This window comes from Neoarius graeffei, chromosome 13 (genome assembly GCF_027579695.1).
Source record: "Neoarius graeffei isolate fNeoGra1 chromosome 13, fNeoGra1.pri, whole genome shotgun sequence".
NCBI classification, from domain to species: domain Eukaryota; kingdom Metazoa; phylum Chordata; class Actinopteri; order Siluriformes; family Ariidae; genus Neoarius; species Neoarius graeffei.
In genome coordinates, this window is record NC_083581.1 from 47,406,336 (window position 1) to 47,433,379 (window position 27,044).

A 27,044-nucleotide genomic window follows, 5' to 3' on the forward strand; every position below is an offset into this window, starting at 1 on the left:
ACAATTTCAGCTTTACTTCAAGGCATATAACAAAAATAATGCACTACCCATTTACAAATTACAGCCATTTTTACATAGTCCCTCCATTTTCATATGATCAAAAGTAATTGGGCAATTGACTAATAAGAAGTTTCATGCCCAGTTATAGCCTGTTTCCTCATTATTTCATAACGAAATAAGGTGGTACACTGCAACCCTACTATAACAAACCCCTGGGGGGGGACGTCCAAATAGTTTGTTATACTGAAAAGTTCATGGTACTGAAATTGACCCACTTGTCACACCAAACACTCACATTATATGTAAAATTTTTGCCACATTCTCCTTCTCACAAATTTCTCCTTCTGAGTCACTATCATAGTTCATGGATTGAGTTAAAGGATCATGAACGGAGGTGATGATTTCTTCGTCTGTTATAGAAATGACTGAGGTTACCAGTGTATCGTTGTCAATGTCCATCCACTGACTTGCTATATTTTCTAAATCTTCACCATTCAGTTCATTCATGTGTTGCAAAATACCAATGATGTCATTTATGTTGTGCTGTAGGGCTGGGTGGGGGGGTACAAAAAGACCACTGGTACACTTTAACTAGGTTTAGCGGTATCAGCAGTCATTTCATCCTTTTATCGATCCTTTGATCACTGTTCTTGATAATTGTTAGTGATTAACACCTAAGCTAGGCTAGTTAAGCCTTTGTTTACTTACTTGATGACTTATTGTTTGTGTCTGGTAGGAACAGGAACGCATGGCTCAGTGTGTCATGTAAGCAGGTGAATGATGGATATAATTGCAGGAAGAGTGTTTATTTATAAGCAGGCAGGCAAACAGTTAAAAAACGTAATACAAAGGCAGGGTCATGAAACGGGCAAATGTCAAGCGAGGCACAAACAGAATGGCGGAGGCAAAGATGAAAGGCAGAGTCCAAATACACAAAACAAACCAGAAAGGCAATACACCAATACAAGGCTTGGTAAAGTGAGACACTAGGTACAGAATGCATATTTCTCCAAGTCTGTGTGTTTTAGAGAGTCCTTATAAGCATGTGCTGTGATTGCACTCTAATCCGGAACAGGTACATAGTACTGTAATTAGTCTTTATGGTGCTTGGAGCATGCAGCGCGCACGGATGTTACACAGCAATGTTTTTTTTTTTTGAAGACTCTGGTTCATTGTCATTAAAGGCGGGGGACACAAACTTAGTTCATCATATGCAAAAGTTCGTAGTAAAATAGCTTGTTATAGCAGGGTTGCAGTGTTAAAAGTCTAGAGTTGATTCCATGTTGAATTTGCATTTGGCAGTTGTTCATAGGTACTCTCAGTATGTGGTCCAAAGAGGTGTTGATGTGAGTGAAGGAGGCCATCATTAGGCTGAAAAAAACAAAACAGACTGTAACACTTTTGATGCTCGTGGGAAATGAGGGACTGGGAATCAGGCTTGACACAACATAAGGTGTGTTTATTTACTGCTTATGTTTGCTTTTTCAGTGACTTAAACTGGGCGGGCACACACACACACACACACACACACACACACACACACACACACACACACACACACACACGGCGTTGACTTGCTTCTCTCTCTCTCTCTGGTTACTGGCTTTTCTGCAAGAACACAAGAGACAAACATAAATAAAATATCAGTAATCAGACACAGGTGAGACTCCTTACATGTTACCTGCTGGTTCTACCTGACTCCTCACCATCCACAGCCGATGCTTGATCATGCCTCCGCTGCCACACAGACCTATCAGAGAGATCACACTCCTAACTTTAGGAGTGGCCAACTCAACAATTTGGTACATTCTTACAAAGAAGCAATGTACTGGCAAGCTCAGCAACACAAAAAGGCCTGGAAGACCACAGAAGGCAACTAAAGTGGATTACCATAGAATTACTTTCTTGGTGAAGAAAACCCCTCCATAACAACTAGCCAAGTCAAGAACACTCTCAAGATGTAGGCCTGTCATTGTCAAAGTCCACAATCAAGAGATGCCTTCATGAATGTAAATACAGATGCAAAGCACTGGCAACACTCCAGTACCTCAAGATGCAAAGCACTGGTAACACTTAAGAAAAGAAAGGCCAGGTTAGCCTTTGCTAGAAAGTCTGCCCAGTTCTGGAACAAGATTCTCTGGACAGATGAAACCAAAATTAACTTGTACCAGAATGACTTGAAGAGAAGAGTGTGGAGAAGGAAAGGAAGGGCTCATGATCCACAGAATACCACATGACCTGTCAAACATGGTGGATATGTTCATGTATGGCTGCCAGTGGAACTGTGTCACTGGTGATTATTGATTATGTGACTACTGATGGAAGTAGCAGGATGAATTCTGAAGTATGTAGAGCTATAGTTTCTGCTCAGATTCAGTCAAATACTGCAAAACAGATAGGACGGCGCTTCACAGTACAGATGGATAATAACCCAAGCATACTGAAAAAGCAATTTAGGAGCTTCTTAATGCACAGATATGGAATGGCCAAGTCCCAATTGAACATGCTTTTCACTTACTAAAGATTAAACTGAAGGCAGAAAGACTCACAAAGAAGCAGCAACTGAAAGTGGCTGCAATAAAGGCCTGGCAAAGCATCTCAACGGAAGAAATTTAGCATTTGGTGATGTCCATTGGTTCCAGACTTCAGGCAGTAATTAAAATATTTGAAGCTTCCAAGTATTAAAAATGATGCTTATTTTTATAATTACAATTGTTAGTTTGTCCAATTACTTTCGAGCCTGTAAAAATGGAGGCACTACGTAAAAATGGCTGTACAGTAATTCCTAAACTGTTAATGCACACTGCAAAAAAATTGAAAGCTGAATTTCAGGAGAAAATTACTTAATGCTAGTGAAATTATCTTGCTGCACAGACAGATATTTTTACTTGATAAGACATCTTAGAATACTAGTAAGTTGGTTGCAATCTAGAACTAGGTTTAATAATCTCAGAATTGGTGTCTTGTATTCTTCTAATAGGAAATGCTAGATCGTTTCAACTATTTCAAGATAGTTTCACTTGCTAAGATATCGTTTTTGGCAGTGCAATATCTTTGTTAAACCCCTTAAATTAAAGCACTTCGATAACATCTTCAATAACATCTTGATTGCTTAACTTCAAATCCATTGTGGTGGTGTACAGAGGCAAAATTACGAAAATCGTCACTGTCCAAATGCTTATGGACATTACTGTATATACCTGAAATACAATAACATCTCAACTGCAATAGTTTTTTATTTGCTTGTGGTTCCCTGTGGAATAATTAGCTTATTTCCCTTGACAGAGCTGTGAAGCTATTTATTCAAGTGTGTCAGGACTCAAAGCTCATCTTACCAGCTGCATCAAGGTACACAGCTGAGTTCTATGGTCCATGAGCATTTACATCTACAGTCCTATTTCCAAAATCTTGGGACACTGTAAAATGTAAATAAAAACAGAACGTGATGATTTTCAAATCATTGAAATCCTATGTATCATTTAAAATAGTACAAAGACAATTTTTATTTTATTTTTTTTTTAAATATGTGCTCCTTTTTGAATTTCATGCCAGCAACACATTTCAAAAAAAGTTGGAACGGGCAACAAAAGACTGGAAAAGTAAAAAAAAAAAACTAATTAGGTTCATTGGGAACAGGGCAGTAAAATGACTGGGTATAAAAAGAGCATCACAGAGAGGCTGAGTCTCTCAGAAATAAAGATGGGAAGGAGTTTACCACTCCGTGAAAAACTACATGGGCAAATAGTGCAACAATTTAAGAATAATGTTCCTCAATATCAAATTGCAAAGAATTTGGGGATCACATCATCTGCGGTACATAATATCATTACAAGATTCAGAGAATCTGGGGAAATCTCTGTAAAGAAGGGACAAGGCCAGAAACCAATATTGGATGCCCGTGATCTTTGTGCCATTGGGTGGCACTGTATTAAAAACAGACATGATTCTGTAGTGGAAATCTGCTGCATGGGCTTAGGAAAATTTCTGAAAACCATTGTCTGCGAACACAATTTGTTGCTGCACTCACAAATCCAAGAAAAAATTGTATCATACAAAGAAGAAACCATATATAACTAATATCTAGAAACACTGCTGCATTCTCGGAGTCTGAGCTCATTTACAATGGATTAAGGCCAAAGTGGAAAACTGTCCTATGGTCTGATGAATTGAAATTTGAAACTATTTTTGGAAATCATGGATGTCATGTCCTCCGGGCGAAAGAGGAGGGAGACCATCCGGCTTGTTATCACTACAAAGCATCCAAAAGCTTCAAAGTTCAAAAGCAAGTATCCATATTGGAATGGGGATACGTTAGTGCACACGGCATGGGTAGCTTGCACATCTGGGAAGGTATCATTAATGTTGAATGATATATGCAGGTTTTGGGGCAGCATATGCTGCCATCCTTATGACGTCCTTTCAGGGAAATCCTTGTTTATTTAAGCAAAACGACGCCAAACTGCATTCTGTATGTATTACAACTGCATGGCTCCGTAGTAAGAGAGTTCGGGCACTAAACCCTTCTGCCTGCAGTCCAGACCTGTTAATACAACAGATGAGACTGTTGAGCAGCTGAAATCCTATATCAGGCAAGAAAGGGACAAAATTTCATTTTCAAAACTACAGCAGTTGGTCTCCTCAGTTCCCAAATATTTACAGAGTGTTGTTAAAAGAAGAGGTGATGCAACACAGTGGTAAACATGCCCCTGTCTCAACTTTTTCTGAAACCTGTTTCTGGCATCAAATTCAAAATGAGCATCTCATCTCATCTCATTATCTCTAGCCGCTTTATCCTTCTACAGGGTCGCAGGCAAGCTGGAGCCTATCCCAGCTGACTACGGGCGAAAGGCGGGGTACACCCTGGACAAGTCGCCAGGTCATCACAGGGCTGACACATAGACACAGACAACCATTCACACTCACATTCACACCTACGGTCAATTTAGAGTCACCAGTTACCCTAACCTGCATGTCTTTGGACTGTGGGGGAAACCGGAGCACCCGGAGGAAACCCACGCGGAGAACATGCAAACTCCACACAGAAAGGCCCTCGCCGGCCCCGGGGCTCGAACCCAGGACCTTCTTGCTGTGAGGCGACAGCGCTAACCACTACACCACCGTGCCGCCCAAAATGAGCATATATTTTTCAAACAACAGTAAATTTATCAGTCTCAACATTTGATATGTTGTCTTTGTTCTATTTTCAATGAAATATAGTGTCCATGAAATAATTACATTCTGTTTTTATTTATATTTTACACAGTGTCCCAACTTTTTGGAAACAGGGTTGTATAAAATGATACAGTAATAATTTGTAAATAAATTGCATCGGATAATTGCAAGACGTTTGGCAAATGTCAGTTTGAACTTAATTTGGTAATAAATCTGGTAAGAAAGTGGGCCTACATGTGTCAATGATAAGTGTTGCTAATGACCTGGGTAATATTTTTACTATTCTTACTACAACACCAAATGAAAAAAGGTGGGGTGGTATGTTGAAATTGAAATTAAAACTGAAAACAATGATGTGTAAATAATCTTTGACTTGTATTTCATTCAAAACAATAAACAGTACATTATTTGATGTTTTACCTCATGAATTTTATTGTTTTTCAAAATAAACCCTTATATCTTGCAACACATTTCAAAAAAAGTTCGGACGGTAAAGCATTTACCACTTTGTAATGTTGCCATTCCTTCTCACAACACTTAAAAGATGTTTAGCAAGTGAAGGCACCAAGTGATGAAGCGTTTCAGGTGTTATTTTGTCCCATTCTTCCTCCAAATAGGTCTTAAGATGTGGAAGAGTATGGGGTCATCGTTGTCGCATTATTCATTCAAAAATTTGCCACACAATTCTTATCGGGGACAGAGGAGACAGGCATCCTCTACTTCCACAGCCATGTCTTTGTGATGTGTGCAGGATGTAGTTTTGCATCGTCTTGTTGAAATATGCATGGGTGATTGGGCGTCCCTGAAATATGCCATCTTGAAGGAAGCATATGTTTCTCCAAAATTTCAATATACTTTTCTGCATTAATCCTGCCATCACAGACATATCAGTTAATTTTGCTAAGGGCACTGACATAACCCCATAGAGACAGACCCTGACTTTTGGACTTGTTGCTGGTAACAGTCTGGATGGTCCTTTTCATCTTTGGTCCGGAGCACACAGTATCTATTTCTTCCAAAAAAGACCTGGAATACTGATTCATCTGACTACAGTACACATTTCCACTGTGTGATGGTCCATCCTGGATGTCTTAGAGCCCAGAGAAGTCGACAGCGCTTATGGACACAGTTAACATAAAGCTTCCTTTTTGTACAGTAAAAGGAAGCTTTTACTGCAGCTTTGCCTTTTACGCACCGAAAATTCCTCCAGGTTCCTTGAATTGTTTAATGATGTTATGCACCATAGAGAGTGACATATCCAAATCCCTTCCTGTCTTTCTTTGAGGAACATAATTTTTGAAATGTTTAAAAACATTCTCTCACGTTTGTTGACAAACTGGAGATCCTCAGACCATCTTTGGTCCTCAAAGACTAGGCCTTTCCTGGATACTAATTTTGTACCAAATCATGATTACAATCACCTGTTTCAAATCACATCATTTAATTGTTTTACCTCATTCCTAGCCCTAAATTGTCCTGTCCCAACTTTTTTGGAATGTGTTGCAGGCCTGAAACACAGTAATGGATCTATATTAACAAATGAAATGAATTTGACCAGGCAAAACGTGAAATATTTTGGATTCATACTGTCTGCAGTGAAATAAAAGTAAATGGATAAATCATTGCTTTCTTTTTGTTACTTGCATTTCCCATTCCATCCCAGCTTTTTTCTGATTTGGGGTTACCGTGTGTAAATTGTTTTTGTTACAATAATATAATCAAACCAAATGTATCACATGTTTCAGAAATAAGCACCTGAAAATTCTGTGATGGAGTCCTCAATTGTGTGTACGCTTCTTTTAGTCATGTTAGAGACATGGGCTCATCTTCCTTGCTCAGAAATGCAAATATTTTGGAATTTAGTCCTAAATAGCCAGTGCCACCAGGAATTTTTGTTAGGGGAATAAACACAAAAGCATACTGTTTGTATTTCACATGTTTATCGCTGACTTTGTCATAACTAGCCAAGTAAATTGAAACAGTTCAGCAGTGTTCTCCCTGGGCATTCTAAAATGAATCTTTTATTAACTACTCAATATGTTACATGATAGCCCTGTGATGACCTGGCGACTTGTCCAGGGTGTGCCCCGCCTTTTGCCCACAGTCAGCTGGGATAGGCTCCAGCTCGCCTGCGACCCTGTAGAACAGGATAAAGCAGCTACAGATAATGAGATGAGATGAGATGAGATGTTACATGATTTGTTTATACTAATAGCTTATGAAGACATTTTGCTTTTGTATTTGTCAGATCATGCTCATACATGTCAACCTATACGGAATGTCCGTATTTTATACGGATTTGATTCAATAAATGTAGTATATGGGCGTACAAATAAAGTTATACGGATTCTTTAAAAAAACTTCAATATTTATTTAGAGCTATAATCAATTCCCACGATGATAAAAGAGCGCATAACATTTACAAACGTACTGTACACCACAGAAAGCACAAATAGCCAGTAAAGAGTCTTATGAAATCGCACGTTATCTTGTGGTAGCGAGACTTCGTTCCACTTTTGATCATGCGCACACCGCATTGCGAGAATCCCGCCAACCGGGAAGCAACATTTTGTTTGAAACGCGTATTTCCACCTGAGCGACTTTCACTAGCGACTGAAAAGATTCTGAATGGGCACTCCGGCAAGATCAACACAGACACTCGCTGTGACATGCAGCCTAGTGAGGTATTGGTGCAGAGTGCTAAAAAAAGCTGTCATGGAGTACAATTCAGAACATTAGAGTGACACTTTGTGTTTTTGTCAAACACTGGAGCTTTGTATTCATTCTGAAGGTTTATTGTTATTAATATTGAATAAAAAGTAACTTGGATATATCATTGTTAATTATCATTCAAATTTTAGGTAAATTATTTTAATTTGCATCTTAAATGGATTTTATAAGGGAAATACGGATTTTGGAGGTTGGTTATACAGGTTTGATTGACCAAAGGTTGACATGTATGCATGCTGTCTTAACAAAAATCATCGTACAAATTTTTAAAACATTTAAACTGCTGCTACTCATCTTGGAGTTTATGAAACAGGGAAAATTTGAAAGGAAACTAGATACTTTATCAATACTGATATGATGTACCTTTTCTGTAATGTTTCACTGTCACAATTTTAATTCTACTCCGAACAGGGAGGGGTCAATGTGGGGAAGTATACGTGCTTACTGTGCCAGAAGGAATTCAGCTCTGAGAGTGGGGTGAAATACCACATTTGTAAGACACATTCTCAGGTGAGCCATAAAACATTCATAAAAACACTTTCATGCACCCACACTCACATACATGCACATACTTTGTCACACACATAATATTTACCCACACAGACACACACATGCACATCCCTATACATATAATTTTGACTTTCCCTTGTCACAAGACTAGTACATCAATGTCAGCTACTCTCACCTCCTCTTTCCGCACATCCTGCTGTCCCCTCATTTTAATTCAGAATTGGTTTCGAGCAACAGGCCACATGTCTAACAGCAAGAAAAAAGATTCACAGAGCAAGGAGCTGCAGAAAGACATGAAAAATGGAGTACCCTGGAAGAAAAGGGGTCGGAAACCCAAAGAACGTCTGGTTGAAACAACGCCCACCCAAGAAAAGACTCTGAATAATAGCAATGGACCTTCCATGAATCACCAAACTGCAAGTCCAAGCATAAGACCAACACCAATCCAAACATCAAGCCAGAACCCAGCCTGCACCACCCCCGACAATATTCCAACACCAATGGATGGTACAACTCTAACCCACAATAGAGATTTGAAGCCTCCTGTTAAGAAGAGAGCCAAGCCTAATAAAGCACCACTCACAGAGTAAGATGGCTTTCATCACTTCAGTACCAGACAGGATGCTGTTAGCAATATACCAGTAAACAAACAAAACAATAATTCATCTGTAAGTCATCACCTCTGCATTTAAATATTACACAGAAGATGGAGCTGATACGGAATAGCAGATGGGGGGAGCAGATGAACGTGTCAGCGGTTAGCTCTTGCATTAGTTTTACACAGTTTTAAACCTGATATATACATAAACATGATATACAGTCCCCTCTGAAAGGTTTGTAATGGCAAGGACGATTCTTTTGTTTTTGTTATGCACTGAAGACATTTGGGTTTGATACCAAAAAATGTATATGAGACAGTTGATTAGAATTTCATCTTTTATTTCCTGATATTTACATCTAGACATGTTAAAGGGATCGACTCACCCTTCCCAGAATCCAATTTGCTGTTTTTGTTTTGAAAGCACGTGACCGCTACCTGTTAGCTGTCTGTATAGCAAAGCCTCTGGAAATTCACTGGTAGTGATCCCTTCGAAACCCAGCTTGAACTTTATCTTCTTCTATGTATCAGGCATGGAAGCTATGAACAAAATATGCTTTTTTTTTTTTTTGTCCTTTGCAGCCACGCAAGAGGCTGATTCGGGTCCATTACAACTGAATAACCATATGAAAACAGAATGGATTGGTCAAAAGAATTTAAAATATAGATACTTTGACAAAATATCTTTGATTTCATGTTAAAATTGAATATTTTTGGCCCGGATTGCACAGGATTGTTGTGGCTTGTTTTTGTAATATCACTTGCATAGAAAATCGCGACTCACTACTTGGTGCAGAGGATTCTGAGAAGGATGAGCTGGTCTTTTTAAAAAACTTAGAACATGGAACCTTTGGTGGCAGATCACCCAATTTCTTTAAATGTGCAAAAGTACTGGAACAGATAGTCTTTAAATAAATAATACTTCATATTTGGTTGCTTATCCCTTGCTTGTGATAACTGCATGAAGCTGGCCACCCACTGACATCACCAAACTGTTGGATTCTTTCATTCTTTGTGATGTCTTTTCAGGCTTGTACTGCAGCTTCTTTCAGTTGTTCTTTGTTTTGGTTTTTTTTTCCCTTGAGTCTCCTCTTCAGGTGCTGAAATGCATGCTCAATTGGATTAAGGTCTGGTGATTGACTTGGTCAGTTTAAAACTGATGAAGTCCTTTGTTGTGTTAGCAGTGTGTTTTGGGTCATTGTCTTACTGGATGATGAACTTCCTCCCAATTAGATTAAATAATTTTTCTGTAATTTGGTAGACAGAATGTTTCTGAAGCCTTATAAATTCATTCTGCTGCTACCATCATGAGTTACATCATCAATAAAGATTAGTGAGCCTGTTCCAGAAATCGCTATAAAAGCCCAAGCCTCCATGCTTGATGATGAGCTTGTATGTTTTGGATCATTGGATCAAGAGCCACCTAAGCATAATAGGGCCCCTCGTGATGGCTCCATCATTTGTAGGAGGTGCCAACCATCTGGTCATTATGCCCAGGAGTGTAATGGAGAAAGGGTTCTCCTTCAGCCTTAAACAGCTTTAGTTACAGCCTTACCCTCTGCAGATGGTGGGCCATCCTGCCCCGTCCATTGGAAAACTAGCACCCACTGGGCTGATAAGCCACAGTCCGGGTGTTTTGTTAGGTTTTTTTTAGGCTCAGAGGTGACTTTGGGTACTGTTAGCTTGGTAGGAGGGCTAATGTCAACTTGTCCCCATGTTAATGTCACTATGAGTGGGATTAATGTTCCATGTTTGGTTGGCACATGGTGTTCACCATGGCTGAAAGCTTTTTTTTTTTTTAACAATTTTGCAGTTGTCAGTTAAGAAGAAACCTTTATTTGTCACATGCACACTCAAGCACAGTGAAATTCATCCTCTGCATTTAACCCATCTGAAGCAGTGAATGCACGCATGCACACACATAAGTGAGCGATGAGCACACACACACATATACCCAGAGCAGTGGGCAGCTATGCTACAGCACCCGGGGAGCAGTTGGGGGTTAGGTGCCTTGCTCAAGGGCACTTCAGCCCAAGGCCATCCCATGTAAACCTAACTGCATGTCTTTGAACTGTGGGAGGAAACCGGAGCACCCGGAGGAAACCCATGCAGACACAGGGAGAACATGCATACTCCACACACAAAGGCCCCTGTTGGCCACTGGGCCTAAACCCAGAACCTTCTTGCTGTGAGGCAAAAGTGCTCACCACTACACCACTTTGTCACCCATTATAGCGCTATTACTTAATACTTGACCTGTCTCAATTGTTTTTGTCCCTGGTAAATATTTGGACCCAAACAGATGGGAAACTAGGGCCCAGGTTAAAAAAAAAAAATCCTGAAGCTTTCCTTTAATATGTCTAGATGGAAATATCAAGAAATAAAAGCTGAAATTCTGATCTCTCATCTGATCTTTTGATCTGAAACCCAAAACTCTTCGGTGCATAGCAAAGACTTAACCTTGCCATTAATCTAGCAAAGATTTAACCTTGCCGTTCCAATACTTTCAGGGGAATATATATAAAATGTGTCTACTGGTATACAGATGTATACTGGTATACACACAATCCCTTTTCGTCCCATTTTAAAGTTGATTTCAGTGATTGAGCTAAAAAGATGTAATGAAAGCTTATATAGCTTGCATATTATATGTGTGCATATACACTTACATATGAAAACATTATTAGGGCAAATAAACGTTTCTGACAACCATTTCTGACAAATAAAATGATCTCAGTATATTCAGTAAGCTTGTATTGCTAATTTACAGCTGGTGTTTTATCACATATATATTGTATTGTGTATTTCTATATTCATATATGAATACTATACAGACAGTTTGTTTTTGTCCATTGATTCCCAAAAAGGTTGGTAAATATATTCTATTTTCTTTCATGGTCAATGTCTTATTTGCATTCTCTTCTGATATATTGGAATTTGTTCAGTTAAAGGAACCTAAATGTTAGGTTAGCTGATGAAAGAGTCTGCTTCCTGTGCAGTAGTGTAGTTTGTGTGGTTTGTGTCCAGTCTCTTGCTATCTGCTTGGTATTTTCCTTCGAATCTTAAGAGAACTAAGCTTGTACCCATTTATGACTGCCTTTCTATTTCTAATAGCCAGTACTATATAGCAGTTGGTTTTAGGTTAAAACCTAGACAAATAATAGGCTATTTTAATAATTTGTGCTCTCATTTCATAAAAATTTAACATTGATCAAATACATAGGTTCGATTCAAACATAAATAATAAGTCAAGTAGAGAATTAATCCCTTCATGAATTAAATTAAGAACCAGTGAAGCTTGTCCAGTTCTCTGCATGAAATTGTTTACCTAGTATGACATACATTTACTGTAGCTATAATTTTAATATCTAGTCATCCAAATTTCTTTCTAATAAAAATAAATAAATTATTCTAATTTAAAGCCGTTGTAATCAAACTTGCCAATTTTGCTAAATTGTCCACTGAAGGCGTCCCTCTTTTTGTTCCTATGCCCTTCATTCAAGCATCTCACCAAACATCTCTCAAAAGCCCTGCCCTCAATGGACAGGCACATGTGCAGTTCATGTCAGTGTGGATGTAGATGTGCAAGGAGTGCAACTACTATGTTGGATCAAAAGTCTCCACCTGCAAGTCTGGTGCTTTCGTAAGCTACACCTGCAAAAATAAGCTAAACTCTTTCAGAACAGGTGGTTTTTTTTTAGGTTTTTTTTTTAGCTAAGTTGTGCATGTTATAATTTTACTGTTTGTGAGGATGACACATTTATACCAGAACCAACAAAGTAGCTCTGAATAAGTTTTCAAGCCCTTCCATTCTCTTTCCTCTGAAAAGACACACCAATGTTCACTCGTGTTCTTTGTTTCTTTCTTTTTAGATGCTATTAGAACTTTTGGTCAAATGTCAGTGTTCTCTATCATTGATTTCATACGTCAGTGATTTGAGAATAAATTCCTCTTCCAGCAAGCTAGTGCTTCACTTCTGTTCATTTATAGCTTACTTTTGTAAGAGCTGCCTGAGAACATGCTGACAAACAGAGTTTTTTTTTTAAACTAAGGTACAAGTACATAAAGCTAAGTAAAACATTTTAGTTAACAATCTAAAAATAAATGCACATTTGAAAACTATAAACGTTATAACCCTGAGCTGGTTTGTGTAGGCTGTTTGATTCAGTTCGAGTCAGTTTAACTGGCAAGTCCTTGACTTTGCTTTAATTCATTTGCGGCATGGAATGTTTTCATAATACTTAAGCAATGCAGAGACTGGCACATTTGAAGAGGAAAAAAACACTTGCACTTTCTTGCACTTTATTCTCCTCTCCCCTTTACCCACTTTAACTTGCGACCTGCCCCATTCTCTTCAGCATAATGCAATGGATAGGTTTAGGATATTCTTTTATGGTCATCTTCTTTTAATCATAACCTTACCTTCTACAAGGGCAACAGCAAGGCTCGATCTGCACAAATAGTTACTAAACCATAAAGTTGATAATGCAATGTCTTATTTGGACCGAATAATTTTTCAGCATATGAATATGTATTCCCAAAGCCTGTTATCAATATGTTTTATGGTGCCGGGATTACACTGTGGTTCCATATTGCAATCCTGGTACAGTATATACAATTGGCCAATGTTTCTTTCTGTTCGGATTCAGTTGAATGTAAGAATCCAACAATATAATTTTTTTCCCCGAACAAGTAAGAATACTAGTACATGTATATGAGTGCTCATATACTGTATACTGATACTGACACAAAAATGAAAAATCTACTTAGTATTAAGTAATCAGGGTCACCATGGAACAATAAATTTCCAGGACCAGTCAAAAGTTTGGACACACTTCTAATTCAATGTTTTCTCTTTATTTTTATGAAGTAAAAGACACTTCATATCTTAAATTAATGATGAACTGTTATTTCTCTTTACTTAGTTGAGCTGTTCTTGGCATAATATGTATTACTACAGTTGTCAAATAGGTCAATTTGCTTTATTTTTATTATTTACTGGTCTCAAACAACTAGTTTAACTAATTAACTTTTGGCGAGGCACACCTGTTAAGTGAAAAGCATTCCAGGTGATTACCTCATGAAGCTGGTTAAGATATTGCCAATAGTGTGCAAAGCATCATCAAGGTAAATGGTGGCTACTTTGAAGAATCCAAAATATGAAACATATTTTGTTTTTTAACACTTTTTGTTTACCACATAATTCCATATATGTTCCATATGTTATTTCATAGTGTTGATGTCTTCAGTATTGTTCTACAATGTAGAAAATACTCAAAATACAGAAAAACCCATGAATGAGTAGGCGTGTCCAAACTTTTGACTGGTACTGTAGCTCCGTTCATGTTGGATGCTGCCATGTGCTGAACTTTTAGTGATGAGTTTTACATTTAAGAAGTTATAGCTTTTAAACAATATTTGTAATATGGAGAGGCTGGCTGAGCATGAAGAGCACTTGCGAGTAAAGTCTAGGTGCTGGTGAGCAAAGGGAAAAGCATGTGTGCCTCAGTGCTCTGTGTTTGCAGAACTGAAGTGCTCTCAATTTTGGCTTCTGTGCATGCTTGCTTCAATGCTTCCATACTTACAAATATAGTGCTTCTAGAAGGTATTAACCCCCCGGTGATTATTACTCTTTTTGCTGTATTGCAATGTCAAATTTAAGCATATCAGGATGTGATTTTTTTTCTGCTCCTTTTGAAGTGATTCTCTATCAAATAAAATCAAGCATTTGGATATCCTCAGAATTATTTGAAAATAAAAAAAAAATCTAAAAACTGCTTAATTGACAAGTATACACCCCTTAGTGTGAATCTGCCATAGTTTCAGATGAGTTGTTTTGGATGGGGCTCTATGAGCTTTTCACATTCTAATTTTGGCAATTTCTTATATTCCTCAATGTATATTTTCTCTAATTCTGCCAAATTAGATGGAGAATGTAGGTGGACAGAAATTTTAGGTCATGCCACAGTTGTTCAATTGGACTTAAGTCTGGGCTTTGATTCAGCCAAAACAAAAACCTTTTTTTCAAGCCATTGATTTGTGGTTTTTGCCCTGTGCTTTGGCTAACTGACCTGTTAGAGCATATATTTTCACTCTAAATGCAGATGTTTGGCTGACTGGTACAGGTTCTCCTCAACAATTTGATTGCGGAGCAGTGTGACTCCATCCATATTGCCTGTGATGGCAACAAGCTTTTCACCTTCAACAGTTCTTTTTGAAAAACAACCCATGAGCATGATGCTACGACCAATGTGCTTGATTGTAGGAATGGTGTTACCTGGGTGTTGGGCTGTATTTGGTTTGCACCAAACATTATGCTTTGGCTTTAGTCCAGATGTCCAGGGTCAGCACCAGAGACTGTCTTTTGCTGGTTCTATGGGGTTGCTTGACTTTTCATTGAGGGTGCTCTGAAATTTAGGGTTACCCATTAATTTGCCACCACAGTTTAATTACTTCTGCCAAGAAGGTTGTGCTTTCAGTTTGTTTGTTTGTTTGTTTGTTTGTTTGTCTTTAAGCAGGATTACATGGAAAAACTACAGGCCCAAATTTCATGAAATTTGGTGGCAAGGTGTAGCATGGGCCAAGATAGAACCCATTAAATTTTGAAGTGGATGTGACTGATGTGACTCACAGGGCGGCTCGACAGTTTTAGTTTCGCTAATGTTGCTGCATTTGGCCTTGGTGGAGGTCTGTGCTCTCCGAGAGCCCTTCTAATTTCTACTGAAACACCCTTGACACACTTACAGATGTGCACACTCAGATATTTAGGAGGTACCTGCACTGTGACAATGCCAATCTGTGTTAAACACAAGGCGAGATATTCAGCTCACGGGATATAGATGTAAGGTTCGCAAGCCAGCCTAGGTAAACACACCTCTGAATATAAAATTTCACACAGTTATGCCATGGCCAGGGCTTGTACCCAAGCAGCAAGCACCAGACGCAGAGATTTGTGCACATTTCAGCTTCAGATTCTGAGATCACAAACTCATGCGGGGGAAGCCATGGCCTAATGGTTAGAGAAGCAGCTTTGAGACCCCCTGGACCAGCAGGAATGGCAGAAGTGCCCTTGAGCAAGGCACCTAACCCCCAACTGCTCCCCAGGGTGCTCTGGGTATGTTGTACGTTGCTCTGGATAAGAGTGTCTGCTAAATGCCTGTAATGTAATGTAATGTAATGTAATGTTGTGCTGCCAGTTACCAACACCTCGCTTAATAAATCAACAGTGTTCCATTCCATAGACCTAAAGTTATATGAATATCGCATAGAGATAACCATAAGGAGTCTGAATTTGTGCTTCAACTGCCAAATGTATTCAAACAGGATGTGAAAGTAAGGTCAAAAGTTTGTTTTAGTAATGTACTTATTTATTTTTCAAACTATAAATTATAGTATTTCATCCAGTGAGCTCTGTAACCCCTTCAACATTGTTGCCGGACTCTTCTTTTCCCAAGCTCTCAGTTTAGTCTGAGCTTGGTAGTGTTTGGGCTACACCATATTTTATCTACATTGTTATAATACATTTCACAGTGCTAAGAAGTTTCAGAACTTTGCTTATATTTTAATAACCTTTTTCATCATTTTTCCTCCTAAGAACATCAGCTATAAGCTTCACAGGTAGTTCCTTGTTCTTCAAAACAGCAGGACTGGTCTGATCTACCATGTTAGCTGTGAGACCTCGCAAACTCAGATATTTAGCGGACACAAAGGGACTTGTAATTAACACAGGGGCACCCTGTTTAACCTATTTAGAGTGAGCTGTGAAAAAGTAAATACTAATCCTAATTTAGGTTGCTAAAGGAAAGGAAGGTGAAAGTGAATTATGCAGGTTTTAGACTTTTTATTTGAAAAATAATTCTTAGTACATCGAAATGCATCACTTAAACATATTTCTGTAAAGAGACCGTTCAAAATGAGCAGAAAAAAAAAATCCACCTGAAGTTGTCTTGCCAAATGATTCTTTTGCAACGCCACAACGTACTGTTTATTTGGTGTCTAAAAATGAATAATTTAAGACTGTTGTATCAAATTTTGTAGGTATACTCTTGTAATGAGTTCAACAATATGTCTTCCTAGTCTGCCATGTACTGAGAATACTGCAACAAATTTCATTTCAGTTGACAGCAATACAACAAAATCCCTAAGGAGTATTATCTTGCAGTTGTATGCACTGCTTAGAATATTTAGAATTTCCAAAGTGCAATATAAATTGTATTTCTCTTTTTTTTTCTTGTTTGCTACTTTCCTCGTGCCCATTCATTTGGATTATATGTATGCCTTTATATGCAGCTTGAAATACATGTTAAAATTGTCATCTGTGTGTTTGTGTGCGCGCGCATGTGCACTCGTGAGTGTGGATTTTATGCATTTGATGCACTTACTAGGCCATGAAATAGGCTTGAATTTGAAGTGTTGGAGTGGTGATAGATATTTTATTATCCTGCCTGTGCAGTGTGGCTTTTGTACCTTAGGGAGTGTTTAGATAATTTATTAAAATGGTTTCCTTTTCTTTACCTATTTAAAACTAAATATTGAACCAACACAAAATTCTGTCAAGAAATGTATGTAATATTTTATGACTGGAACTGAAGAATATAAAATGTGGTTTATTAAAACAGTTATAACACTTATTATAAAGATTTAACTATGTAATGAGGGGGCTAACAGTCTAAAATGTTTTATTTCTCCAAGGAAATTTTTTCTAGTTTATCAACAGCTCAAAACCCTTTGTTGTCTATTTTCCCAACATTGTATTGAGTGTGCATTAGTAACCCGCAAATGTTTAATAAAACATTGTTGACTAAAGACTGCCTCGTTATTTTCCACTTCGGTGGCTTGGTCTATCTTTCGACTACACATTTGTTCACCTTATGTGTGTGACCAGAGCTAAAAGAGAATAACTCGCTGAAAATAAAAAGAACCTTGGGAGTTGAAGTGCACGTGACTTCCAGGAGTATACAGAGTTGCTTTGGTAGAACTACATATCCCAGGAAGCATCGCGGCAGCGTGACACTTCCTGAATCTGACAACATCATCTCGTGTGAAGACCAGGAAGGCTTTCAGCGATGGAGTGCGGTGAAAAATCTTCAATGCGATCTTTAAGGTACATTACAAAAACGTTCTTGGCTAAAGTGTTTATTTTTTATTTCCTTATTAGATATAGCCAGCACAGCCAGATAAAATACCCAGACAAACAGTAGAAGCAGTAGCACCATGGTGGTGGATCTCTGCTGCAGCACGTTGCATCAGTGTTCATGAAATCGCCAATGCTATTAATATTAAGGAGCAACCAGTTCAACTACTGGTTTTACAAATGCACTAATAAAATATCCAACTGCTCTAAGCACTGTATGTCTGTCATGGCGCATATATACACACACACACACAGCGCCCTCCACAATTATTGGCATCCCTGGTTAAAATGTCTTAAAAGCCTTAAAATAAATTCAGTTTTTATTGCAGAAGCATAATCTCATTCTCATCTCATCTCATTATCTCTAGCCGCTTTATCCTTCTACAGGGTTGCAGGCAAGCTGGAGCCTATCCCAGCTGACTACGGGCGAAAAGCGGGGTACACCCTGGACAAGTCGCCAGGTCATCACAGGGCTGACACATAGACACAGACAACCATTCACACCTACGGTCAATTTAGAGTCACCAGTTAACCTAACCTGCATGTCTTTGGACTGTGGGGGAAACCGGAGCACCCGGAGGAAACCCACGCGGACACGGGGAGAACATGCAAACTCCACACAGAAAGGCCCTCGCCGGCCACGGGGCTCGAACCCAGGACCTTCTTGCTGTGAGGCGACAGCGCTAACCACTACACCACCGTGCCGCCCCAGAAGCATAATCTCACACTGGAAAAAAAAAATGTAACCCTTAACTCAAGTGAATTAAAAATGAATAAATAAAAAAAAATCCATGACTAAGAAATATTTTTCATAAACTCACCTGTTCCACAATTATTGGCACCCATGACAATTCCTAGAAAATAAATGTAATTGAAGCATTTCTGTCATTTCTACCGTAGTTTATAAAGTCGATCAGAGTATCTAGGAACCTTTAATTAGTAATTAATCACAACCTGTTTCTCTGGGGTATAAATATGATGTGACACAGAGGCCTATTTCTCTTATCCACTCTTCAACATGGCAAAGACAAGAGAACACACCGTTCAAGTGTGTCGACCTTTATAAGTCAGGCAATGGCTACAAGAAAATAGCCGCTCGCCTACACCTGCCCATATCTACAGTCAGAGGAATCATCAAGAAGTTTAAAACAACTGGAACAGTGGGAAACAAGCCTGGACGAGGATGCAAGTTTATCTTGCCACCACGCACAGTGAGGAGGATTGTAAGAGAAGTAAAAAGTTCTCCAAAGCTCACTGTTAGAGAATTGCATCGAAGAGTAGCATCTTGGGGTCACAAAGTCTCCATAACAAGCATCAGGTGCTATCTACATGCCAACAAGCTGTTTGGGAGGCATGCACGGAAAAAGCCTTTTCTCACTTACAAGCATAAACGTAAACGTCTGGAGTTCACTAAGCGGTACTGGGACCGTGTGCTTTGGTCAGATGAGACCAAGATAGAGCTTTTTGGCAGCAAACACTCTCTAATACATCACAAAAGATGGAAAAGCACCTCATGCCCACTGTGAAGTATGGGGGAGGATCAATGATGCTGTGGGCCTGTTTCTCTTCCTGTTTCTCTTCTTTCTCAGAGTATCTAGGAACCTTTTAATTAGTAATTAATCACAACCTGTTTCCCTGGGGTATAAATATGATGTGACACAGAGGCCTATTTCTCTTATCCACTCTTCAACATGGCAAAGACAAGAGAACACACCGTTCAAGTGTGTCGACCTTTATAAGTCAGGCAATGGCTACAAGAAAATAGCCGCTCGTCTACACCTGCCCATATCTACAGTCAGAGGAACCATCAAGAAGTTTAAAACAACTGGAACAGTGGGAAACAAGCCTGGACGAGAATGCAAGTTTATCTTGCCACCACGCACAGTGAGGAGGATGGTAAGAGAAGTAAAAAGTTCTCCAAAGCTCACTGTTAGAGAATTGCATCGAAGAGTAGCATCTTGGGGTCACAAAGTCTTCATAACAAGCATCAGGTGCTATCTACATGCCAACAAGCTGTTTGGGAGGCATGCACGGAAAAAGCCTTTTCTCACTTACAAGCGTAAACGTCTGGAGTTCACTAAGCGGTACTGGGACCGTGTGCTTTGGTCAGATGAGACCAAGATAGAGCTTTTTGGCAGCAAGCACTCTCTAATACATCACAAAAGATGGAAAAGCACCTCATGCCCACTGTGAAGTATGGGGGAGGATCGGTGATGCTGTGGGCCTGTTTCTCTTCCTGTTTCTGGGAACCTTGTTAGGGTGCATGGCATCATGGACTCTTTGAAATACCAGGACATTTTAAATCAAAATCTGGTGGCCTCTGCCCGAAAGCTGAAGATGGGTCGTCACTGGATCTTTCAGCAAGATGATGACCCTAAACATGTGGCCAAATCTACACAAAAATGGTTCACCAGACAGAAAATCAAGCTCCTCCCATGGCCATCTCAGTCCCCAGACCTCAACCCAATTGAAAACCTGTGGGGTGAACTGAAGAGGAGAGTGCATAGGAGAGGACCCAGGACTCTGGATGATTTAGAGAGATTATACAAAGAGGAATGGTCGAATATCCCTCTCTCTGTATTCTTCCATCTTGTGAAATGTTATAGGAGAATATTAAGTGCTGTCTTGTTGGCAAAAGGGAGTTGCACAAAGTATTAACATCAGGGGTGCCAATAATTGTGGCACACATGATTTCATGTAAAAGAATTATTTCTTAATGTGGGATTTTTTTCCCACTGAATAAATGCACTCGAATTAAAGGTTGGATTTTTCTCTTTCTTTGCGGCGTTGTCCTATATTATTAAAAAAAATTATTAGAAGCTTAAGAACATATCTTAATGAGGGGTGCCAATAATTGTGGAGGGTGCTGTATATATAGGGCTTTCATCAACTAGGAGCACTTTTGGCCTTGAACTTGTTGAAAAATACTTGTTCAAATCTCACTTAGTCTCATAAGTTTATCTAATTTGTCTAGTTTTAAGGTCCAAAAGAGGACACACTGCCATCACAAGATAATTTCGTCATTTTTTGACAGTCATTCCACCACACCATTCCACATATGACTATTATTTAATATTATTAAATGTATTTAATAAGGTCAGAGACTCCCTTACACTTCCAATCTGTAACATTAATGCACTTTGTCTCCGAGCTGTGATTTTGCACAATTCATTCCTACATCTTCATTCTGTGAACTTTTCATTGAACGTTCCAGCACACACTGTACAGCTTGGTTACTTATTTATCCCATCACACATATTCTCTTCCGCTCACGCATTCACATCATGACTCTTCTCCATCTTCATCATATGACTGTTTTTGCACATTCCGGGACATACTGTACAGCTTGGACTTCAAGAACTCATGCACATGCCCCTTAAATATGTCCACTTTATAAATTTGTATATTTCACATTCTTCTTTTTTATTCTATGTATATAGCTACTTTTGTTTTGTCTTTGCTAAATTCTTCTATCTTAACTATTCAAGCACCAATCACCAAAGTAAATTCCTTGTATGTGAGAATGTACTTGGCAATAAACTTGATTCTGAAAATAGTACGTCACCCCATAATCATACACGATTTTCATAACTAGTTTTGCCAGTTGACACCATTTTACAATCATTATATATTTGTGAACAAAATTAATTAAATGTCACAAGTACCAAGCAGCTTAAAGGTGACATATTATAACCCTTTTTCACAAGTTGACACAGTTCCCTGAGGTCTTAATGAAATGTCTGTGACATGCTTTGGTCAAAATACCACAAGGATAAAACACCACAGCTCCCTTCTTACCTTGTCTAAACAGCCCTGTTCAAAATGGCCGATTTGAGTGCCTGTTCTTTTAAATTATAATGAGCCTCTGCTCAGCCTACCCCTCCCCTGGCCAGTCTGGAAGCACTTTCCTCATGAATATTCTTTCACAAAGGCAGTTATCAAGCCATGAGTGGAGATAATCAGATGAGGGGGGCGGCATAATTCTAATGAACTCCACTGGTGGCATAGAAAGGGGAGCCAAATCTGAACAGCTTGTTAAAGCACATTTTCTGAAATAGCAACTCAAAAGAAACTGACTAGATTGTCTTATTTGAGAGTTTGTGGGTTGGTAGGTACTCCCGATACCCAACTGTATGTGCACAAGCACTGAAAAAGTTAATTTTTCATATATCTCGTTTAATGTACGTCCATCTCAATCTGAAATATAATGTTGGCTTGGACAGATACAGTTTTTAAATAAATAAATAGAGGCGGCACGGTGGTGTAGTGGTTAGCACTGTCGCCTCACAGCAAGAAGGTCCGGGTTCGAGCCCCGTGGCCGGCGAGGGCCTTTCTGTGCGGAGTTTGCATGTTCTCCCCGTGTCCGCGTGGGTTTCCTCCGGGTGCTCCGGTTTCCCCCACAGTCCAAAGACATGCAGGTTAGGTTAACTGGTGACTCTAATGCCGCTTTTCCACTACAAACGCGGCTGAGTCGGGCTGAGCCGTGCCGTGCTGAGTCGAGCTGAGTGGGGCTGTTGGAGTTGCATTTCGACTACAACCGCGCTGAACCGTGCTGGCTGGAAGTGGGTGGACACATTGGGTGGAGTTAGCGAAAGTGGGTGGACGTCACGTGATGTCGTTAAGCAGCGCAAACAGTGACATCAGTGAGCTTTTAAGCGGTAGTCTCACGACCCGGAGAGTAAACAATAAACATGGAGGACATGGAGTCGTTAGTGTTGCTGGTCTTGGTGCTGTGGCTTGTTGTCACCGACAATGCGGACAGATACTGGCAAGAGCGTATAGATGAGGCGAGGCGCATAAGGCTTCAGAAATTCTCGTAATTCGTAATTCTTCTCCTTCCGGGTTTACGGTGTTTACAGATCCCAGCGTGCTCGCGGGGCGTGTGTGGGCATGTGAGGACACGCCTCCTCACCAATCAGTGCACAGGGGAGTGTCTGCTCACGCCCCCAGCCTCACTCGGCACGGCTTGGCTCGCTTCAGCCCCACTCCAAAACGGTGCGAGTTTTAGGGGCTAAGCAGGGCTGAAACGAGCTGAGTCGTGCTGGTTTTTGGTAGTCGAAACGCGAGCCGTGTCGGGCTGAAGTGAGCTGAAGCGAGCTGAAGTGAGCTGAAAAAGGGTAGTGGAAAAGGGCCATTAATTGACCGTAGGTGTGAATGTGAGTGTGAATGGTTGTCTGTGTCTATGTGTCAGCCCTGTGATGACCTGGCGACTTGTCCAGGGTGTACCCCGCCTTTCGCCCGTAGTCAGCTGGGATAGGCTCCAGCTTGCCTGCGACCCTGTAGAACAGGATAAAGCGGCTAGAGATAATGAGATGAGATAAATAAATAGTATTATGTCATGTACTAACCCCATTTCCAGAAAAGTTGGGATATTTTCCAAAATGCAATAAAAACAAAAATCTGTGATTTTGTTAATTTACATGAACCTTTATTTAACAGACAAATGTACAAAGTAAGATTTTCAGTAGTTTTACTGTGAGAATGTACTTGGCAATAAACTTGATTCTGACCAACTTAATTGTATTTTGTAAATAGGAATGAAGTTAGAATTTGATGCCTGCAGCACACACAAAAAAAGTTGCAATAGAGGCAAAATAAGACTGAAAAGTTTATAGGAGATTCAAGTAACACCATTTTGAAGGATTCCACAATAAGCAGGTTCATTGGTAGCATGATTGGGTATAAAAGGAGCATGCACTAAAGGCTCAGTCTTTGCAAGCAAGGATGGGTCGTGTCTCACTCCTTTTTGCCAAAATTCATGAGAATTGTTAGTCAATTCAAAAAGAACATTTCTTAATACAAGATTTTAGGTCTTTCAAAATCTAAAGTTCATAATATTGTGAAAAGGTTCAGGGATTTCAGAGACATCTTGGTGCGTAAAGGGCAGGGTTGGAAACCACTGCTGAATGTGTGTGACCTTCGAGACCGCAGGTGGCACACTCTGAAAAACAGTCATGTTAATGTGACAAATATAACCACATGAACTCGGGAGTACTTCGGAAAACCGTTGTCACTTAACATAGTCCACCACAAAATCCAGAAATGCAACCTGAAACTTTGTTATGCAAGGAGGAAGCCATTCATCAATTGTATGCAGAAACACTGCCGACTTCTCTGGGCCCAAACTTATCTCAGATGGACCGAAAGGCAGTGGAAATGTATGCTGTGGTCAGATGAGTCCACATTTCAGCTTGTTTTCGGGAAAACCAGATATTGTGTTCTCAGTGCCAGAGGTGAACACGACCATCCGGTTTGTTATCAGAGAAAAGTGCAAAAACCAGCATCTGTGATGGTATGGATGGCATCAGTGCCCATGGCATGGGTGAGTTGCATATGTGTGAAGGTACCGTTGACATATTGGGGCATATATTGGGATTTTAGACAGGCATATTTATCAAGGCAACGTCTCTTCCTGGGAAGTCCATGCTTATTTCAGCAGGGCAATGCCAGGCGTCATTCTGCACAGGCTACAACAGCATGGCTTCATAGACAGAGAGTGTGTGTGCTTGACTGGCCTGCTGCCAGTCCAGATCTGTCTCCTGTTGAGAATGTATGACGCATCACGAAGAGGAGAATCAGACAACCGCAGTCACGGACTGTTGAGCAGCGACAGTCTTGTATCAAGCAAAAATGGACAAAAATTCCAGTTGCAAAACTGCAACAGTTAGTATCATTTTAAAAAGTGTTATATTAAAAGGAAAGGTTATGTAATACAATAGTAATAATGCCTCTGTCCCAACTTTTTTGTGTGTGTTGCAGGCATCAAATTCTAACTTTGTTCGTATTTACAAAATGCAATTAAGTTGGTCAGTAAAACCAGTGAAAATCTTTTCTTTGTACTTTTGTCAGTTAGATAAAGATTCAATTAAATTAACAATTCACAGATTTTTGTTTTTATTGCATTTTGGAAAATGTCCTAACTTTTCTGGAAATGGGGTGAATTCTTATCAGGTTTTATCTGGCATTTTGGTCCAAATTAATTAACTACATTTAAAGTTTTGGTGTAATATTTAAAAAAAATAAAATAAAATTAGTCTGTTACCAAAAAATTTGTGCATTTGCATTCTGGCAAAGCTGACCATTAAAATTTAACATAACATTGATGACTTAAATACCAGTTCCAGTAGTTTGATTTTATATATATAAACCCTGCTGAACCCAATGGTGCACTCTTTAGAGCCTTAAACAACTGACAAATGACCTGCTATTTCTGTAACATACTGCAAGTTAGTAAAGCAGACTGTTTGCAGATACAGCTGGCTATTTAACTTGGTTATTGTCGTAACTTTAGCGCTGAGTCCTAATACTGATGAAGTTCTTCGTACATTCTGTTGTAACATCTGCTTTGAGGGCAAACTAAAACTCAAAGGAAAATAAGTGTTGCCCACCAATATCCATGCAGTTAGGACAGATGTGCTACTTGCCCATCGTGTGTCACAAACACCTGCATACATGCATTTTGGGGTGTGGCTCAGCAATCTGTTTTCCTAGCCCATCATGTCTACATATGCAGTAGTTTGGACTTAGAATACTGCAACAAATGTAATTTGAATTGACGTTATGAAGTTTGTAATGCAACAAAATCCCTAAGAAGTATTGTCTTGCAGTTGTTAGCACTGCTTAAAATATTTAGAATTTCCAAAGGGCAATATAAATTGTATTTCACATTTCCTTCTTGTTTGCTGCTTCCCTTGTGCCCATGAATTTGGATTATCTATGTTTTATATACAGTTTGAAATGCATTTTAAAATGATCATTTGTGTGTGTGTGTGGAATGATTGCATTTACTAAGTCATGAAATAGGCTTGAATTTAAAATGTTGGTTTGGTAATAGATATTTTATTATCTTGAATGTGCAGTGTGGCATTTGTACTTTAGGGATAAGTTTGAACAAATAAAGGTTTCCTTTTCTACCTATCTGGCTTTCTAAGAAACATTTAAGATTATTTATGAACGGTACCTCTCATGTTTTGAAAGTCGTCTCATATTGCTAATTAGAGAATATCATCAGTTATTTATGGGTCTGATTAACCTCTCCGTGTTTGAAAACTTGCTTTTTGCCAGACCAGTTCTCATGAATAAACTCATTCAATTAAGGAAGCATACGATAATTCGTGTTTGAATGCAATTGTGTATGTTGTGGAAAACCACAGACACAGCAGTATGGCTGTAGCACATGCATTACTTCATACTTCTCTCTCTTGGCCTTTTCCAGTACTGACATCACAGAGCCCTGTAACGTGAAAACGAGCACTATAACACACAGCACGGTTTTTATCCGTAAACATTCAGAACATCCAGTGAAGCTTCTGTGGTGCACAGGCATAACTATTGTTGTGTACATTAAGATTTGTTTTTTGAAAGACGCTCCTGTTTTTGTTTGTCTGTGTGGATATGCAAATAATGTCCAGAGGGAGTAGTTGGTTGATGGGATGAGGGTGACGCAGGTGAGGGTAGGTTTATGTCTCCATAGATACAGGTGTTAGTTACGTACAGACACTGATCTCTTCCCAATCTGTTTCTTATATCCTTCACCCTCTGCTCTTATCTTTTTGTGCTTACTCCAGTCCCCCACTTCTGCTCTGCATGATGGAACCGCTTGATTGTTTCCGTAGCTTACCTTAAAACAGAAAATGGTGATAATTCTCTCTCCCACTTTCTCTAACTTCAGTTTGTGAGAGGCAGCAGGCAGTAACATGAGTCTCTCCTTTATTGCTCCGTTACGATACCAAGTGCCACTGCCAGCTGCCCAGTGCTGTTAGAGGCCTGTGTAGGGTGCTGTGTGCTACTGATAGGAGGAGGGCTCCAGCCTGGAGCTATTAATACCTCTGCCAATAGAATCTATGGGGAGTTTATCTTCTTAGGTTGGCAGGATAGTACAAGAGGGAGGAGAGAGAGATA

General features: G+C 39.4%; 2 protein-coding genes and 1 long non-coding RNA gene across 4 annotated transcripts in view; 2 read left to right on the plus strand and 1 right to left on the minus strand.

The window, feature by feature from the left end:
• The window catches only part of znf512b (zinc finger protein 512B), a 166,346-nt gene extending 154,569 nt beyond the window's left edge, over positions 1-11,777 (plus strand). For both annotated transcript variants that reach the window (XM_060937895.1, XM_060937896.1), the window contains exons 11-13: positions 3,286-3,348; positions 8,314-8,412; positions 8,631-11,777. In XM_060937895.1, the coding sequence (XP_060793878.1) occupies positions 3,286-3,348; positions 8,314-8,412; positions 8,631-9,002 (534 nt within the window). In that variant the 3' untranslated portion in view covers positions 9,003-11,777. The remainder of the gene's footprint in view (positions 1-3,285; positions 3,349-8,313; positions 8,413-8,630) is intronic.
• LOC132896813 (uncharacterized) lies at positions 53-26,857 on the minus strand. The gene is made up of 3 exons (XR_009656176.1): positions 26,764-26,857; positions 26,336-26,376; positions 53-1,608 (listed from the first exon to the last, which is right to left on the minus strand). It is a non-coding gene; the product is annotated as an uncharacterized LOC132896813 (long non-coding RNA).
• uckl1b (uridine-cytidine kinase 1-like 1b) overlaps positions 17,853-27,044 on the plus strand; it is an 81,605-nt gene continuing 72,413 nt past the window's right edge. Inside the window, exon 1 of the mRNA XM_060937899.1 lies at positions 17,853-18,113. Within this exon, the coding sequence (XP_060793882.1) occupies positions 18,076-18,113 (38 nt within the window). The 5' untranslated portion in view covers positions 17,853-18,075. The remainder of the gene's footprint in view (positions 18,114-27,044) is intronic.